General features: G+C 41.7%; 2 protein-coding genes across 2 annotated transcripts; one reads left to right on the forward strand and one right to left on the reverse strand.

Annotated features, from left to right (window-relative positions):
• LOC6506047 (protein virilizer) lies at nucleotides 1-3,723 on the forward strand. Its single transcript, XM_032455811.2, has 6 exons — nucleotides 1-1,016; nucleotides 1,084-1,521; nucleotides 1,579-1,893; nucleotides 1,953-2,109; nucleotides 2,162-2,353; nucleotides 2,413-3,723. The coding sequence occupies exons 1-2, from the start codon at nucleotides 361-363 to the stop codon at nucleotides 1,445-1,447; spliced, it is 1,020 nt and encodes a 339-aa protein (XP_032311702.1). The 5' UTR covers nucleotides 1-360; the 3' UTR covers nucleotides 1,448-1,521; nucleotides 1,579-1,893; nucleotides 1,953-2,109; nucleotides 2,162-2,353; nucleotides 2,413-3,723.
• A 7,189-nt stretch (nucleotides 3,724-10,912) lies between these two features.
• Nucleotides 10,913-15,341, reverse strand: LOC26513826 (probable H/ACA ribonucleoprotein complex subunit 1). Its single transcript, XM_014904250.3, has 3 exons — nucleotides 15,137-15,341; nucleotides 11,142-11,519; nucleotides 10,913-11,083 (listed from the first exon to the last, which is right to left on the reverse strand). The coding sequence occupies exons 1-3, from the start codon at nucleotides 15,264-15,266 to the stop codon at nucleotides 10,980-10,982; spliced, it is 612 nt and encodes a 203-aa protein (XP_014759736.1). The 5' UTR covers nucleotides 15,267-15,341; the 3' UTR covers nucleotides 10,913-10,979.
• Nucleotides 15,342-17,080: the final 1,739 nt, after the last annotated feature.

The following is a 17,080-nucleotide window of genomic DNA, read 5'->3' on the forward strand; positions in this document are numbered from 1 at the left end:
TCCAGCTGTGCATCCAGATCATGGAGCAACTGTGCATATACTTCGAACACCCGGGAGATCACTCGCCCGCTTTGATGACCATTCAGGGGGTACACTGTTGCCAGATCATGCTGCCCACGCTACAAATATGAGGGAGCTTCTCTCTTATTGTATTCTGTGCAGAGATGGCACCTACAAGGATCTTACAGCCATTGATCATTTGGGGAAGGTCTACTACCTGCTGTACTACTATCCGACACGGTGTCAGGCGGGCGCTGTGGTGGAGGAATGCAAGATGGAAGTGGTCCAGACACTGTTGGCTTACACTCAGCCGAATGAGGTTTTAAACTCTTGGCGGAGCTCCTTCCACTGCCGCTGCCGATGCCCCAGCCTTTGTGTGACCAGTTGAAGCAGCAGCATAAGCAGCGCCTGCTTACTGAGCGGAAGCTGTGGTCCGCCCACTTGCATCCGCAGAGCGGCCAGATAGCCAAGCTGGTGGAAGCCCTGGCTCCGTCCAGTTTTCCCCAGCTGTCGGAGATGTTGCAACGTGTCTGCATGCAGCTCTCAGATCTCGCTCCCAATATGACACTGCTGATTGCCAAGACCATTACGGAGCTGTTGTGCAACGAATATCAGACCTCCAATTGCATCCCAACCACCAACTTGGAGCGGCTGCTTCGCTTCTCTACGCGGCTATGTGCTTTTGCTCCTTTGAAGAGTTCCATGTTGTCCATACTATCCGGAAAGTTTTGGGAACTGTTCCAATGCCTCTTGGCTCTAAATGAGTTTAACGAAGTGGTTTCCAACTGCCAAGAGGCAGTGCATCGTATCTTGGACAGCTTTTTGGACTCGGGGATTTCATTGATTTCTCACAAATCGACTGCTGCTCCCGCTCTTAATTTGGCTGCAGCTCTGCCGCCCAAGGAACTCATTCCCAGGATTATAGACGCTGTTTTTAGCAACCTGACGAGTGTGGAGGTCACCCATGGCATCTCCATTCTGGCTGTCCGCAATATGGTTATCCTAACAGAACATGAGTATGTTTTTATTCGTTCTAGATGTTCTAGAATAGTTCTGATTCTTTTTTCTTCATTATTTTTTCAGCTTTACATTCTACCATCTAGCCCAGCTACTGAAACAGAAGATCACAGAGTTCCAGGCATGGATGGAGCGGGTTATCCTGCATAACGAAACCGTGGAGTACAACGCCAACATTGAGTCGCTGATCCTCTTGCTGCGGTCTCTCACGCAAATCGAACCACCACCCGCCATGTCAGCGATGCCTCACCGCACCCTTAAGCTTGGCGCCTTGGAGTTGGCTCAGCTACTAGAGTTCCAGGAAATTGATCTGTGCAAACCACCAGTACTGACTCGCATTCTGTCCGTGATGGAGAAACACAAGGCGGTGGCAAATGAAGCAGCTGTCAGTGACCTTAAGCAACTGATTCTACTGTACGCCTCCAGATAGGAGGCAGCACTAGCTCCAGGTGCCAGCAACCGACGCAACCGAGGATCGCGCATCTCAGCAGCTGCTGATTTTAGGTAAGGTGTTTTGTATTCACTTTTAAATGATTTTCAAATATTTATTATATGTGGCAGGCAAAAGAAGCTGATGCGCATAGGATCAATCTCCAGTTGGGCTGAATTCTCTGGCTCTTAGCGCTCCGTCAACTCGAAATCCCACATTGGTAGCAGTGATTCGAACTATTCTTCATCCCACTACAGTGGGCGCTCAAGGGGACGTGGCTTGCGGATCAGCAACATTGTGCAGGCCCAGATCGAACAACTCTTCACGGCCGTGGCCAAGGACGCCATTTGTAGCTTCGATGTCACCTGCCTGGGATCACTACCGTTGAAAGACAAAGTTTGCAGGAGCCACTGCGTCAGCTCTATCTGGCGGAGTTGGCCAATAAGGTGAGTACTACACATGGAATTTTGAAATAACTCATATCATAATCCTCGTAATCTTATAGAAACTCAGCTTGGGCTCTTTGGACATCTGTGCCACGGGACTACGGGTAAAGGTCAGGCTACGGCCATCTCGAAAGGAGCCAGTCCCGACGGAGCGGAGGAGAATGAGGCCCATTATTACGCCCTTCCACAAAATTGCCGTGTGGTCACCTTGGTCAGGTAAGATTAGTAGATTCCACTTCGAATTCATCTAATGTGACTTTCATTTTAGAATTCAACTCTTGTAAACTCTTGAATCACATCATCAAGAGGGACTTCCCAGGACTATGACCCCAGGTGGTGTACAACATCAGCTATCTATCTGCAGAATCATGATGTCAACGGCTGGAATGGCGCCCTGATGACCACTTGATCGAAAATCTTACACCCATTCGGAGAGCAATGATAGGGAATATATAAGATGGTGAGTATATAACGAGCATAACTTTATCATCACTTTCAAACCTGTGTCATTCAAACCAGTTCCCGGGACAAGGGCTCGAGGGATTGGTCACGATCACCGGAATACTGAAGCCATCGGTCCCGAAGGAAGCGATCGGAACGCTCTCGCTCGCAGTGTTTGCAGCTTCGCCGCCTGCCAGCTTTAATTGATTTACCTACGCGACCACGCTCTCCTGATACCATGGACTACGACGAGGAAGACTCGCTATAACTATAGCTTCCACTATAAAATGCAAGCGTCTCACTACAGGCACTTTTCCGAGTCGCTTCATTGCGGAGATAGGGATCGGGATGATGAAGGCGATCGTGTACACCGCAGGAGCAGTTCCAGCCCATTCTCAGCGACGATGAGATCATTGGTGACGACGAAGAAGACGATGCAGAGGACGCAGCGGCGATTGCGGAATACGAAAGGGAGTTGGAAGCAGCGGCGGCTGCAGCTCCTCCCGCCATCAACGCCTTCGAGCCATGGCAAAAGCCACTGCAGTTCTACGAAGGTTCTACAAAACTACAAGCGACGCAACTTTGTGCTTCAACAGTTCTTCAGCAACGATGAAGTGCATCTGCGACAGGCGGCCCATGTTGTGCAAATCGCTCTAAGCTTCCAAGCGGCCTGCATGCAGCCACAGCCCGCTTTTAACATTCGCCATATAAAGCTGGGTGCTCGGATGGCAGAGCCCAGAGGCTGCAGTGAGGAGCTGTTACAGCAGTTACTTAAGGAGCACCAATTCGACCCATTCGAGGCGGTCTTCAAGCTGTACCATGAACCCTTTATAGCCTTCTCCATAAAGCTTCGGCTTCTCAAAGCCGTGTATGCTCTGCTGGACACCCGCCTGGGAATTGCGCATTTTCTGAAAGCGCCAACGAATGGATACGAAGCGGTAATAGAGACCCTGAAGACTGCCAAGTTAACGCGGTCGAAGTACGCCCTGCAAGCCATCATCAAGAAGATGCATCTGTGGGAAACCCTGGGGACTGTGCACCATTGCTGCGAAGGCTATTTTTTGAGAGGAATCCAGAAAAGAGCAAAGACGCCGAGTTCAAAACGGAGACAGTGATCCTCTGCAAGAAGATAGAGTACTCATTCCAGATGCTCATGGAGGCAGTGAGCACCAGCCAGTTGAGCTACCAGCAACCCCGGCGCTTTCTACCCGTGTCTAAGAAATTCGAGGTGGTCACCGATTCCATGGCCCAACGGAGCTTCGCCAATGCCTTGCAGTCCTTCTTGAGGCACCACGCTCTGGCGGAATCCCTACTGTTGACACTCCCGCATTTTTTTCTAACCCCGCCCGCTCCAATATGCCCGCCCCAAATACAAATAAAATGTTTATTATTAATTTTATCTTGTTTTATATTTTTTCTTTTCACTTTTTAAGAAATTTTAATTTTCAGAATCTTCAGAATCTTCAGAATCAGGACCGGCAGTCACTGCTGCTTCTGCTTGCATTGCTGCAGCTGGTTCAGTGGCTGCTGCAGCTGGTTCAGTGGCTGCTTCTGGACCTGCTGCTCCTGTTTCTGTGGCTGCTGGGTTCCGGGCCCGCCGTGGCCGACGTCGGAGCTGGCCTGGCGGCGCTCCCGGGGCCCGTTCTCCTTGCTCTCCCGGGGCCCGTCCGCGGGGCGCTCCCGGGGCCCGTCCGCGGGGCGCTCCCGGGGCCTGTCCTCGGGGCGCTCCAGGGGCCCGTCCGCGTGGGGCTCCCGGGGCCCGTCCTCGTGCCTGTCCCGGGGCCCAGCGACCACGGCGTGGCACATATTCATATAAAGCTACGTTCTGAAAATATATTAAAACGTATGATTATATTAGCGATCGAATAATACTAAATAATGGATTATTACTACTTACACAATTCTTTATGAACACCGGCATCTTCTCAATTGTTAAATGGAAATGGGGAATGGCGCCCATTCAGTGTTGAAAATAGGCCAACACATGTGACTGTTGAGCTTTTACAACATTGTGCTGTTAAGCACCTGTTAAGCATGTACAAATTTGAATACTTAATTCCATCGAATCGTAGGGAGCGATTTGAATGGAACAACCGGTATTCGATTAAGCAAAAAATTAGCTTTCTCGTGATATACCGTGCAAAATGGGGCATCCTCTATAAAGCGAGTTAATGGGTAAATTCAAATTCGATCATGGCGGGCTCCGTGTTGGGCAGCGTCAAAACATGTGATGCGGTTATGGGTCCAGTATTGCTCAATTGGGTTCAGAAAATTTTAAGACTTGATTCCATCGAATCGTAGGGAGCGATTTGAATGGAACGACCGGTATTCGATTAAGCAAAAAATTAGCTTTCTCGTGATATACCGTGCAAAATGGGGCATCCTCTATAAGGGGAGATAATGGGGAAATTCAAATTCGATCATGGCTGCCGCCATGTTGGCCAGCATCAAAACATGTGAACCGGTTATGGGGCCAGTATTGGTAAAATAGGTTCAGAAATTTTCAAGACTTGATTCCATCGAATCGTAGGGAGCGATTCTGATAGAAATAATCTCATTCGATTCAGAAAAAAATTAGCTTTACAATGGTATACCGTGCAAAATGGGGCATCCTCCATAAAGAAAGCATGTGGGGCCATTCAAATTTAACATTGGCGCGATTTGTGTTGGGAACAAGGTCCAGTATTGGTTAAGAAAATGCAGAAATTTTTAAAGATAAATTGCGTCAAATTGTAGGGAGCGATTTTAATGCAAATAGTCTTATTAAATTATATGAAAAATTAGCTTTGCAACGGCATACCGTGCATAATGGGGCATCCTCTGTAAAGGACTCAATAATCATATTCATGCGGTCTGTAGATTTGGAACTAGTGGAACGAACTTGTTCGTGGACTGGTTCCGGTTCACGAGTTGGCGCCTCCCTTATCAATTAAAATCAATGGGGAACTATAAATCGATTTTCTCAAAATTGTAGGGAGCGATTTGAATGATTTTTGCTCCAGATATACTAGAAAAGGTGATACATCGACTCAACTACCGTGCATATGGGGGCCTCCTCTTAGAGCTTCAGAATATTAAAAACAATTTTTGGTGGTCATTTTTGTATGGGCCGTCAACGAGATTGGCCCACTTTTATCCGATTTTCTCCAAAACGTAGGGAGCGACTTTTATGAAACTTTCAGGAATTACCCTCAATATTTTGACCTATTAGCTGCAATATCGGGCTTTTTGGGGCCTCCTCTTATTTCTGAGCTAGGACCCAAAACAGTGTGGGGCCAATTTTTCAAATGTATTTTAATGGTATTTCAAAGTTGTTGATCCCGCCCAAAGTAAGAAAAAACTATAAATTATTCAATTCTTTACAATTCTAAACTTTATTTCAATCAATTTAGTGGCTAAACAGTAAAATAATTAAAAATAAAAAAATTCGTTGCTGTGTTCCGTTTCCACCGTTCCACTTCGACGCTAACTAGGCAATGCTAATTTGACGGACATAAACAGAGGGAAACAATTTGGCGGAATTAGACCGATTTGCGCCATCACGATAAGAGGGAAGAGAAACTGCGGTAGGTTTAAGAATAAGTAGTTGTAATGATAAGTAATTAATGTAACTCTTCCAGAATAAAACCATCAACAACACAGAACTCCAACTGTTGTCCAGCACTAGTGTTTTGAAGTGTTTAAAGGCATTCCCTGTGATCGGCCAAGCGGCGACAGAAGCTACAGGTATAGTTGACCGATCCCGGCCTTTCCGACTTTTATATACTGCCTGCAAACAAAACAAGTATGTGTGCAAAGTTTCAATTCGATAGCTTTAAAACTGAGAGACTAGTTTGCGTAGAAACAGACAGACAGACGTATATGCTTATATCGACTCAGGAGGTGATCCTAATCAAGAATATATATACTTTATAGGGTCGAAGATGTCTCCTTCACTGCATTACACACTTTTGACCAAAATTATAATACCCTCTGCAAGGGTATACAAATAATAATAATAATAATAATAATAATAATAACAAAAATAATAAATCAGTCTTTATTCAATTTGGCCTCTTGAGACTCCAAGCTTAAGACAAAAATGTTTTTACTGAGAAAAATGTTTGAAGAAATTTGGTAGGAACAATTTTTCTACTACAAAAATGTAAGTGGGTACGCGTAGTGTTAAACACTTGTTTAAGAACTGATGCTAGAAAATTATTTTTTAATATACAAAAAATTTTGAAAGAACGAAATATTAGACTATTTTTTTCGCTCAGTGAATGGCTTGCTCTCTTTTTTTAAATATTTACATGTGGCCATTTTGCCCACCACTGTTATAAAATAAGTTCTTCCTTAATGTCGGAGAAAATATTTTCTATAGGATTACAGTCAGACGACTGCCCAAGTTACTCCAACAACTTACGCGACTTTGTTTTAACTATTCCTCTGGTAACCTTTGTATCATTGTCCTGTATAGAATCCATTTGTCCATTTGGCGAGATTCTAATTTACAAATTTATTGGAAGAGCAATCATCTCCGACTCTTTAAAGTATATACTTCTTGAAGTATACGTATTTGATACGACTGCGGGCACTCTTTAAAGTATATACTTCTTGAAGTATACGTATTTGATACGGCTGCGGGCACTTGTCGCCGTGACTCCACTGCTTCGTTCACCTTGGCGACCCTCCAGTATGCCGTGGGGAGCGTGGGGTTACACATCTTCAGCATGGAAGCATACAGATCTGACATCTTGGCAAGCTATCACCTTGATGCAACCTAGGTGCCACCCCGCGTCTCCTGCTTGAAGCGCCCGTGCAGCTTCACAGCGTTCAACACCTTTCGCCGGCAAAGTCGGGCAAGATTTTTCTTACCCATCTAATGATCTCGGCTTGGTCCAGGGAGGATTCCGCCGATGGGTCCGCCACCATGAAGATGAGGGGTGATCTGCTCCTGTCCTTGTTGGGAGCCAGTTAGCTGCGTGGAGTGCACCGCTACCGTAGCAGGGCTCTCTTTAAGAACTCCGCCGGTTTGTGAGGAGTTCGATACTAAGATTTTGCTTCCTACGCCGTTCGGTGGTCTCTTGCCTTAACATCTCCCCTTACACCGGCGCAACCCGCCTTCGGATGTTACCCCTCTGTGGGGAACTTCGCCATCCGATCATCTCCGGATGACGGATCAATGATCTCATTTCCGGACTTTATTAGGGAGTTCCGTTCTCCACTGTTTCTTTTTTTTTTGTTGTTTGTTGAAATTCAAATTTTGAATGGGCGAGTACCCACGAGTAGGCGACCGTCATGACATCACCCGCTTAATATGATAAGCCTGGTTGGATCTGGGGGTTCGGTCGGTCCCCCAGAGTCCGCATATTAACGTCCGTGCGCCCCTCTAGACATGCAGCCTTTGACATATGCTGTTCCATCTTGGATTGGGATGATTTGAGGAAGAGAGTATTTTTCTCAGAGACATGACCTTACCGGGACCTGTTACCAACCGCCCTCATGTGCGGAGTAAAATCGCACTACCAGGGCTCGTGTTGGTCCCCCTGTAGTACCCTTTGGCTAACGGCCATCTTTTTAACTTAAAAAGCACCAAAGTTATGGCATTTCCGATCAATCAGTTATATGGCAGCTATAGGATATACTCGACCGATCCAGTGCGTTCCGACTTACATACTCCCTGCAAATAAAATAAGGATGTGTGTTTTGCGCAGAAACAGACACGTTCAACCTAAAAAGCAGAGTTCCCATGTAACACTGGGATGTTCTTTAAACTTAATTCGTGAGGTTTTTTTTCAAACTTTGAACGTTTATTTAAGGAAAACATATACATGTAGTATTATTCAAAATATTTCTCATCTGAAGCTAAGATTTTGCCACGTTGATTCCACTTTGCCACTTGTGGATTCTATCCCAAAAGAAGTGCGGCTTGGCAGCCAAGAAGCAATCAAGCCAATTTCTGATACCCTGTTCGGATGTGAACCGTATTCTAGTGAGAGCGTTCTGTATCGACCGGAACAAATGATAGTAAGAAGGGGTAAGGTTCGGGCTATAAGGCGGGTGGGGTAACACTTCCCATATATTGTTTTTCAAATAGTTTTTAACCGGAATGGCAACATGGGGCCGAGCATTGTCATGATGGAATATAATTCCATCATGCCTGGTCGCATATTGCTCTTTTCAAAAGGTGTAGCTGTGTTCGGTATCGTTCTCCATTAATAGTTTCGCCCCAGCTCATAATACAGCACACCCTTCTAATTCCACCAACTACGCTTTGCGGTCGAACTGGATGGTTGGCCGGGTTTCACATATTAGTTTCTGCGTTTGGGGTTGTCGTAGTGGATCCATTCTTCATCACCAGAAACAATAACCCTTCACCCATCACGGACATGCAAAATCACCCTTCACGTCTCTCGGCTTCAGTTCATATGGAAACCAATTCCCTTGCTTTCCAATATATTCGGCTACTTTCAAACCCTTTGCAATGGCTGCCTGAGTGACTCCCGAAGATTCTGCGAGCTCTTCTTGTGTTTTCGCTAGAATCTTCATGGAGTAATGCTTTCAGTTCATCATCTTCAAACTTTTTTGGTTGCCCAGGACTTTCTGCGTCTTTCAAGTAAAAATCGCCGTTTAAATTTTATATCGTGGGAACCACTTTTGGCACGTTCGCTCAGAAAGAGCATGTTCATTATAAACTTTCATCCAAAATAATTTGACAGCTTTTGGCAGCCGTTGTCTTCATATTAAAGTTGTTGGGCTAAGCAGCCACCAGATAAGCCGATTAAAATATTGATAATTTGTTTAGCTGCAGCGGCATTTACTCTTGTCTGTCTTCCTGCCAGTTTCGTAGCACTTTGTTGTTATTTGTAGCGCATGCGCTTTTGGGAGCTTTGGAAGTGCTCCTGCGCCCAAGCTCTAAGTTCTTACTTGTATTTTAGTAAGTACTTTAAATACTTACTTATGTCATAGATTTGAACGGCTGCGGTTTTAGGGTTAAATTTAACCCCAAAATAAAAGATTGAAAATTGAACTAAACCTCGTTTACTTATTCGGCTTTTAAAAACTATTAATAACATAACAGAAGTAATAAAGAAAAAATCTCCGCAAAATAACTTTTCCGGGCACAAACATTGACAGATTTGAATAAATCAAACATTTTGTTTACGCTTAAAATGAATTAAACATACTGAAACAGATGCATAATAACATTAGCTTTCCAGCGCATGTTTGGAATATTGGAGCGGTGGTAGAATAGTCAAAATAGTAAATTAAAATCTATATGTATCTGGAGTTTACATTCAAAAATTATAATTTTGTACAGTGGTGTTCCCGAGCCGGCTTTGTTTCCTCCATCTTATTTCCCCAATCTTCAAAAATATCTTTCTGCTCAAAAATAATGGCCAATCTCGAAATTTAATTCAAATTGGTTTGGACCACGATTTTAGAAATGGACGGACTAACAAATGAACTAACAAACTTTTTAGCTGGTGTTCCGATTTATTTTTTTCTTCGGTGAATCAAGGTGCACGCTCACCTGCATATTTATTGTATATATGTATAAAGTGTTGGGCCAAGCATCTACAAACAAAACGACTTCAAATAATTATAATAAATTTAGCAGCATCAGCTTATTATAATCATCTATTGTTGTCTGTCCCTCTCCCAGTTTCCCATTCTCTTTGGTGTTATTTGTAGCTCATTCACTTTTGGTAGAGTTTCATCACCCAAGCTCTTCTGATTCAGTTTTTATTATACCCTTGCAGAGGGTACTATATTTGTCCAATAGCTGTCATATAGCGGCCGACTATGTCCAATAGCTGTCATAGAACGATCGGAATTGGCATAACTTTCGTGTTTTTTAAGCTAGAATGATGGGACTTTCTACGAATTCCATTTTGGGCAATCGAATCAGATCTGCCAAATTTCATAAGGATCGGCTAATCATATCCTATAGCCGCTATATAAATCAACGATCGGAAAGGGAAAAACCTTAACTGCAAGGGTGTATCAACTTCGGCTCCGCCCGAAGTTAGCGTTCCTTTCTTTTTTTGATATTGATACTATTCGGCCGCTGATTTGGGGTTAAATTGAACGCAATAATAAACATTGAAATAGAACTGCGCCTGTTGTTTTTTTTTATCTTTGAAAGGACGTGAAGTCTGGGAAATAAAACGCGGCGTGGTGACTATTTAATGTTGCTTAAAAATACAAATATTGCTTTTAATAAAATAAATAATAATGGAGTTTGGAGGCCAAGCTAGTGCATCTGTTGCTGCCGGCAACAAGAGGATTCAGCGGAAAAGAGATGAGGTTGGCTTCATGGAAATAGAATACCCTTTATGGCAAGGCCAAGGCTGCAGGACGAAGGCAGGATTCAACTATTATATTATGACCCTAGAGTCTGTTGAAAACCGGCGCGTGATTGATTTAACACGATCCAGAAGAAGTCAGAGGAATTAAATATTAGTGAAATTGGGAGAGACTTGTACTGGAAGTTCTCCCGCGGAAGTTCTAAGCCGTGGATAAATATTGCAAAGGAATTTCATTAGGAAACCAATCATAATACACATTAAAACATTTTAAACATTAAACATACTTTTTTTTTTATAAAAACTATATATTTTATTGTTTTTATTTTATTGTATAATTATACAAATTTAATTTTACCAACGTCCTCGACTGTTTCCACCGGAAATACCCCTTCCTTTGCCTCGACCATTCCCTCTGAACCCACCGTTTCCATAGCTGTTACGTCCTCCGCGTCCACCTTTAACAATATATTAAATATAAATAAATAACATATTTTTTTATTGTTGAAATATTACCTGATGGACCTCGAAACGAAAAGCTTTTTTGACCCAAATTATTTGTTGACCGATTTAATAATGCCGATTTTTTCTTCTGTCCCTTTGGGGGTGGTGGCTTAGGTAAAAATCTTGCTATCGGTAAAAGCTTTCCAGGGTCGATGAATAAAGGTTGATTTTGTTTGAAACTGTTTGCAACAACATTCTCAGATAATTTAATGGAGACTGAATAATCACGAACTGTTCCAAAAATTTCATCAATTTTTCCAATTTGCTCCTTATTTTCAAGGTAAATGGGAGCATTAAAATATGGTACATCCTGTATTCCTACTTTGCATACTAAATCATTTTGGCAAGAGTAAATAAAATTACCAAGTTGAGTAACTCTTTCAGGTGGACCTGTAATTACAACAGTAATTCAATAAATTATAAATTTTTATAAAAGGAAAGCTATCTTCAAACGGGGCCGAAGTATATATAATATTAGGTTGTCAAAAAAGTCTTGTGGTATTTTCCCTAGTTGGCGCTGAAAGCGCGTAGTTCTTGTTTTAATCGTCGCATCAGGTCATACTATACCTTTTTGGAAAGCTCATTTCACGCGCTAACACGTGTTTGATTCATTGTCTTTTCTTTTAAGCCGTTCGTGAGTTATAGCGTCGCAATCATGGAGCAAAATAAAGAGAAAATACGGCATATTTTACAGTACTACTACAATAAAGGCGAAAATGCATCTCTAGGCGACAATAAAATTTTGTGCAGTTTATGGACCCGATACAGTTTCCATTTCCACCGCACAACGATGGTTTCAACGTTTTCGTTCTGGTGTAGAGGTGGTCGAAGATGCGCCACGCTCCGGAAGGCCTGTCGTAGTAGCATCGGTCAAGAGCTGGGCATGAGTCATTAATCCGTTATAATCCATTTGAAGAAGCTTGGAGTCACTAACAAGCTCGATGTTTGGGTGCCACACGAATTGACGAAAAAAAACATCTTTGACCGTTTCAACGCATGCGAATCGCTTCTAAATCGCAACAAAATCGACCCGTTTTTGAAAAGTATGTGGACTGGCAATGAAAAGTGGGTCACTTACGATAACGTAAGGCGCAAACGGTCGTGGTCGAAATGCGGTGAAGCGGCCCAGACGGATTGGCGGACAGGAAGGTTCTTCCGTGTGTGAGCTGCTCCCCTATGGGCAACCGCTCAATTTGGACCTGTACTGCCAATAACTGGACCGCTTAAAGACAGCACTCATGCAGAAGAGGCCATCTTTGATCAGCAGAGGCCGAATTGTCTTCCACCAGGACAACGCCAGGCCACACACATCTTTAATGACGCGCCAGAAGCTCCGGGAGCTCGGATGGGAGGTTCTTTTGCATCCACCGTATAGTCCGGATCTCGCACCAAGTGATTACCACCTGTTTCTATCCATGGCGAACGCGCTTGGTAGTCTGAAGTTGGCCACAAGAGAGTCCTGTGAAAATTGGCTCTCCGAGTTTTTTGCCAATAGGAAAGCGAGCTTCTATGAAAGGGGCATTATGAAGTTGGCATCTCGTTGGGAACGCGTTATCGAACAAAACGGCGCATAATTGACTTGAATCGCATTATTATAACCAATTATATGAACAATTGAAAATTCAACAAGAAAGGAAAGCTAACATCGGGCGGAGCTGAAGTTGATATACCCTTGCAGTTGAGTCGCAGTCCGCTAGGTGGCGCCACGCATCTTATATTATTAGATATATAGCGGATAGTATATAGTCGGCCGATCCTTATGAAATTTGGCATATCGAATTATTTTGCCAAAAGAGGAATCCATTGAAACTCCCATGCTTCTAATTTGAAAAACAACGAAGTTATGAAGTTATAGCATTTCCGATCAATTGGCATAACCAATCAATCAAAATCGATCGGAATTGGCATAACTTTAATGTTTTTTAGGTTAGAAAGATGGGACTTGGTACGGATTCTATTTTGGGCAAATTAATCTTATTTGACAAATTTCATAGGGATCGGCCAACTATATCCAACAGCCGCCATATAACTGAACGATCAGAAATGGCACAACTGCAAGGGTATATCAACTTCGGCTCCGCCCTAAGTTAGCTTTCCTTTCTTGTTAATAAAATAATTATGTTGCTAATGTGATACCATTTTATTTAAACAAATTTTTTAATTTTGTAGTTACTCAAATTTTTTACAAATTTGTCTTCAATTTGATTATTTCAATACAAAACAAGAAAAGAAAGCAAACTTCGGGCGAAGCTGAAGTTTATATGCCCTTGCAGTTGACTCGCAGTCCGCTGGGATAGCGGATCGTATATAGTCGGCCGATCCTTATGAAATTTGTCATATCGAATTATTTTGCCCAAAGAGGAATCCATTGAAACTCCCATCCTTCTAACTTGAAAAACAACGAAGTTATAGCATTTCCGATCAATCAGTTATATGGCAGCTATAGGATATAGTCGACCGATCCCGGCCGTTTCGACTTATATACTGCCTGCAAACAAAACAAGGATGTATGTAAAGTTTCAACTCTATAGCTTTGACTAAGAACTGAAACTTATGGACTAGTTTGCGTAGAAAAAGACAGACAGACGGACGGACATGCTCATATCGACTCAGGAGGTGATCCTGATCAAGAATATATATACTTTATAGGGTCGGAGATGTCTCCTTCACTGCGTTGCACACTTTTGACCAAAATTATGATACCCTCTGCAAGGGTATAACAAGATAGGAAAGCTAACTTTGGGCGGAGCCGAAGTTGATATACCCTTGCAGTTGTTCCATTTCTGATCGTTCATTTATATAGCGGCTATAGGATATAGTTAGCCGATCCTTATGAAATTTGGCAGATCTGATTCGATTGCCCAAAGTGAAATATATTTTTCAAAATGGTTTCGTTCATCCGCACAAGAAACTAATATTTTAAGTAAATCAATAAAAATTTTTTATTTCCGATAACACTGTAACGCCAGACTTTACGCACAGCAAGAGACCAATTTTTGGAAGCGACTCCGGCCGACTGCCCGTCACGGGATAAATAATAATTATTTCTTAAAAATAAAAATTCCTGGATACTCTCCAAATATAGCCATTAATCGTGTAAAAAAATTGATATATTCACTGAGACATAAAAAAAAAAAATCGCAAAAATCTGTTTTTTTTCAGCCTCTGAAACCATCCTGCCACCTTAAAAAAAAACTTAAAAAAGTTAAAAAACACTAAAGTTATGCCAGTTCCGATCGTTCTATGACAGCTATAGGATATAGTCGGCCGATCCTTATGAAATTTTGTTGATAAGATATTTTGATCCAACCTTCTAACTTAAAAAACACCAAAGTTATGGCATTTCCGATCAATCAGTTATATGGCAACTATAGGATATAGTCGACCGATCCCGGTTCCGACTTATGTATTACCCAAAAACAATAGAAGGATGTGGGGAAAGTTTCAACTCGATAGCTCTAAAACTAATAGATTAGTTTGCGTAGGAACAGACAGTCGGATATTTTTTTATCGTATACCTTTATATTTAAAAGTAACTGACACGGTACCGATTATTTTGATGAATGTATATGTATCATATGTATACATACATATATGGATGTGTGTATATTGTTGGATAAATTAAGCTAAATCTGATATACATACGATGGATTTTCATTGAACATATATTGACATAAAAAAGAACCACAAAATATACATACATACATAGGTTAAACGCTTGGTGTTGGAAAAAGGTTGCTTCAAATTTAAGTTTTAAAATGCATGCATGTACATACATATGTATGTACATACACATTTAAAAATAAACGTACATACATATGTACATATTTGTGAAAATGATTGAATGAAATTAACTCTGTGTAAACTTAAGGTTCATTTAATGCATCTCAGGAATAAAATATAAATATAAAAGGATATTAAAAATCCTTACTACTTAAAAAAATTATTTTTTGATATTCCATTTTTAAATTATAAATTTAAAATGCCTTTTCAGATCAGAATATTACCATTATCAAATCCATTACGACCGCCCCGAAATCCTTTGTTGTATCCACTGCTATTAGACTTAAAATTGGAAGCGCTGTTTCCACCGCGGAAACCCCTTCCGGCACCACCACGACCACGACCGAAAGCCATTTTAATGTTTAATAGAACACGTGCGAGAGAACAATAATAAGAATCTTAAAAGCGTGACCGCATCAAATTTTTTTTAACCAGCACAAAAAATACCATTATATACTGTTTTTAAGAAATACCATTATTTAAAAAAAATAGAGCCGTTTGGCAAAAATAGGTTTATTCTTTCCGAATTGGACGAGTTGTTTCAAGGTAATGTACTGCGATCCTACTATTAATCAGCTTTATTTGATGATATATGGATTTAAAATTTAAATTTTAAATTTAATAAAAATACTGAGAACAAATGATTTAAATCAGTGGTGGCAAACTCTCATCTATTACTATTCTCAACTATTAAATTTTTTTGAATCATCGATTTATTAAGGGAAAGTACATCATTATACCTTTGCAGAGGGTATTATAATTTTGGTCAAAAGTGTGCAACGCAGTGAAGGAGACATCTCCGACCCTATAATGTATATATATTCTTGATCAGGATGACCTCCTGAGTCGATATAAGCATGTCCGTCTGTCTGTCAACTTCGGGCGGAGCCGAAGTTTAAATACCCTTGCAGTTGAGTCGCAGTCCGCTAGGTGGCGCCACGCATCTTATATTATTAGATATATAGCGGATCGTATATAGTTGGCCGATCCTTATGAAATTTGGCATATCGAATTATTTTGCCCAGAAGAATTATTTTAGAATGCACAGAAAGTCCCATGTCCGTCCGTCCGTCTGTCCGTTTCTACGCAAACTAGTCTCTCAGTTTTAAAGCTATCGAGTGGAATCTTTGCACACACCCTAATTTCCTTTGCAGGCATTATATAAGTCGGAACGGCCGAGATCGAGCGACTATAGCCTATAGCTGTCATAGAACGATCGGAAATGCCATAACATTGGTATTTTTTAAGTTGGAGGGTTGAGACTTTCCACACATGTTATATTTGGCCAAAATATCTTGTCTACATTATGATATGAACAAAATTTCATAAGGATCGGCCGACTATAGCCTATAGCTGTCATAGAACGATCGGAAATGCCATAACATTGGTATTTTTTAAGTTAGAAAGATGGGACTTGGCACAGATTCTATTTTGAAGAAAATAATCAGATTTTCCGAATTTTATAAGGATCGGCCGATTACATCCTATAGCTGCCATATAACTGAACGATCGGAATTGGCATAACTTTGGTGTCATTTAAGCTAGAATTATGGGACTTTCTACGGATTCTATTTTGGGCAATGTTATTTCTTCTGCCAAATTTCATAAGGGTCGGCCGACTATATCCTATAGCCGCCATATGACTGAACGATCGGAAATGGCACAACCTTAACTGCAAGGGTATATCAACTTCGGCTCCGCCCAAAGTTAGCTTGCCTATCTTGTTATACCCTTGCAGAGGGTATTATAATTTTGGTCAAAAGTGTGCAACGCAGTGAAGGAGACATCTCCGTCCCTATAAAGTATATAAATTCTTGATCAGTATCACCTCCTGAGTCGATAAGAGCATGTCCGTCTGTCGGTCTGTCTGTCTGTCTGTTTCTACGCAAACTAGTTTCTCAGTTTTAGAGCTATCGAGTTGAAAATTTGCACACATCCTTGTTTTGTTTGCAGGCAGTACATAAGTCGCAACGGCCAGGATCGGTCGACTATATCCTATAGCTGCCATATAACTGATTGATCGGAAATGCTATAACTTCGTTGTTTTTCAAGTTAGAAGGATGGGAATTTCAATGGATTCCTCTTTGGGCAAAATAATTCGATATGCTAAATTTGTCGATATGCCGACAATGGATCAGCCAACTATATACGATCCGATATATATCTAA

This window comes from Drosophila ananassae (assembly GCF_017639315.1).
Source record: "Drosophila ananassae strain 14024-0371.13 chromosome 4 unlocalized genomic scaffold, ASM1763931v2 tig00000061, whole genome shotgun sequence".
Lineage (NCBI taxonomy): Eukaryota > Metazoa > Arthropoda > Insecta > Diptera > Drosophilidae > Drosophila > Drosophila ananassae.

Bases quoted from the DNA above. Each gene is read 5' to 3' on its own strand.
- LOC6506047 (XM_032455811.2), top strand. From the start codon at position 361: ATGCCCCAGCCTTTGTGTGACCAGTTGAAGCAGCAGCATAAGCAGCGC. The intron at 1,017-1,083 runs GTATGTTTTTAT...TTATTTTTTCAG, and splicing joins GTTATCCTAACAGAACATGA to CTTTACATTCTACCATCTAG.
- LOC26513826 (XM_014904250.3), bottom strand. From the start codon at position 15,266: ATGGCTTTCGGTCGTGGTCGTGGTGGTGCCGGAAGGGGTTTCCGCGGT. The intron at 11,520-15,136 runs GTAATATTCTGA...TTGTAATTACAG, and splicing joins TCGTAATGGATTTGATAATG to GTCCACCTGAAAGAGTTACT. The intron at 11,084-11,141 runs GTAATATTTCAA...ATATTGTTAAAG, and splicing joins TTCGTTTCGAGGTCCATCAG to GTGGACGCGGAGGACGTAAC.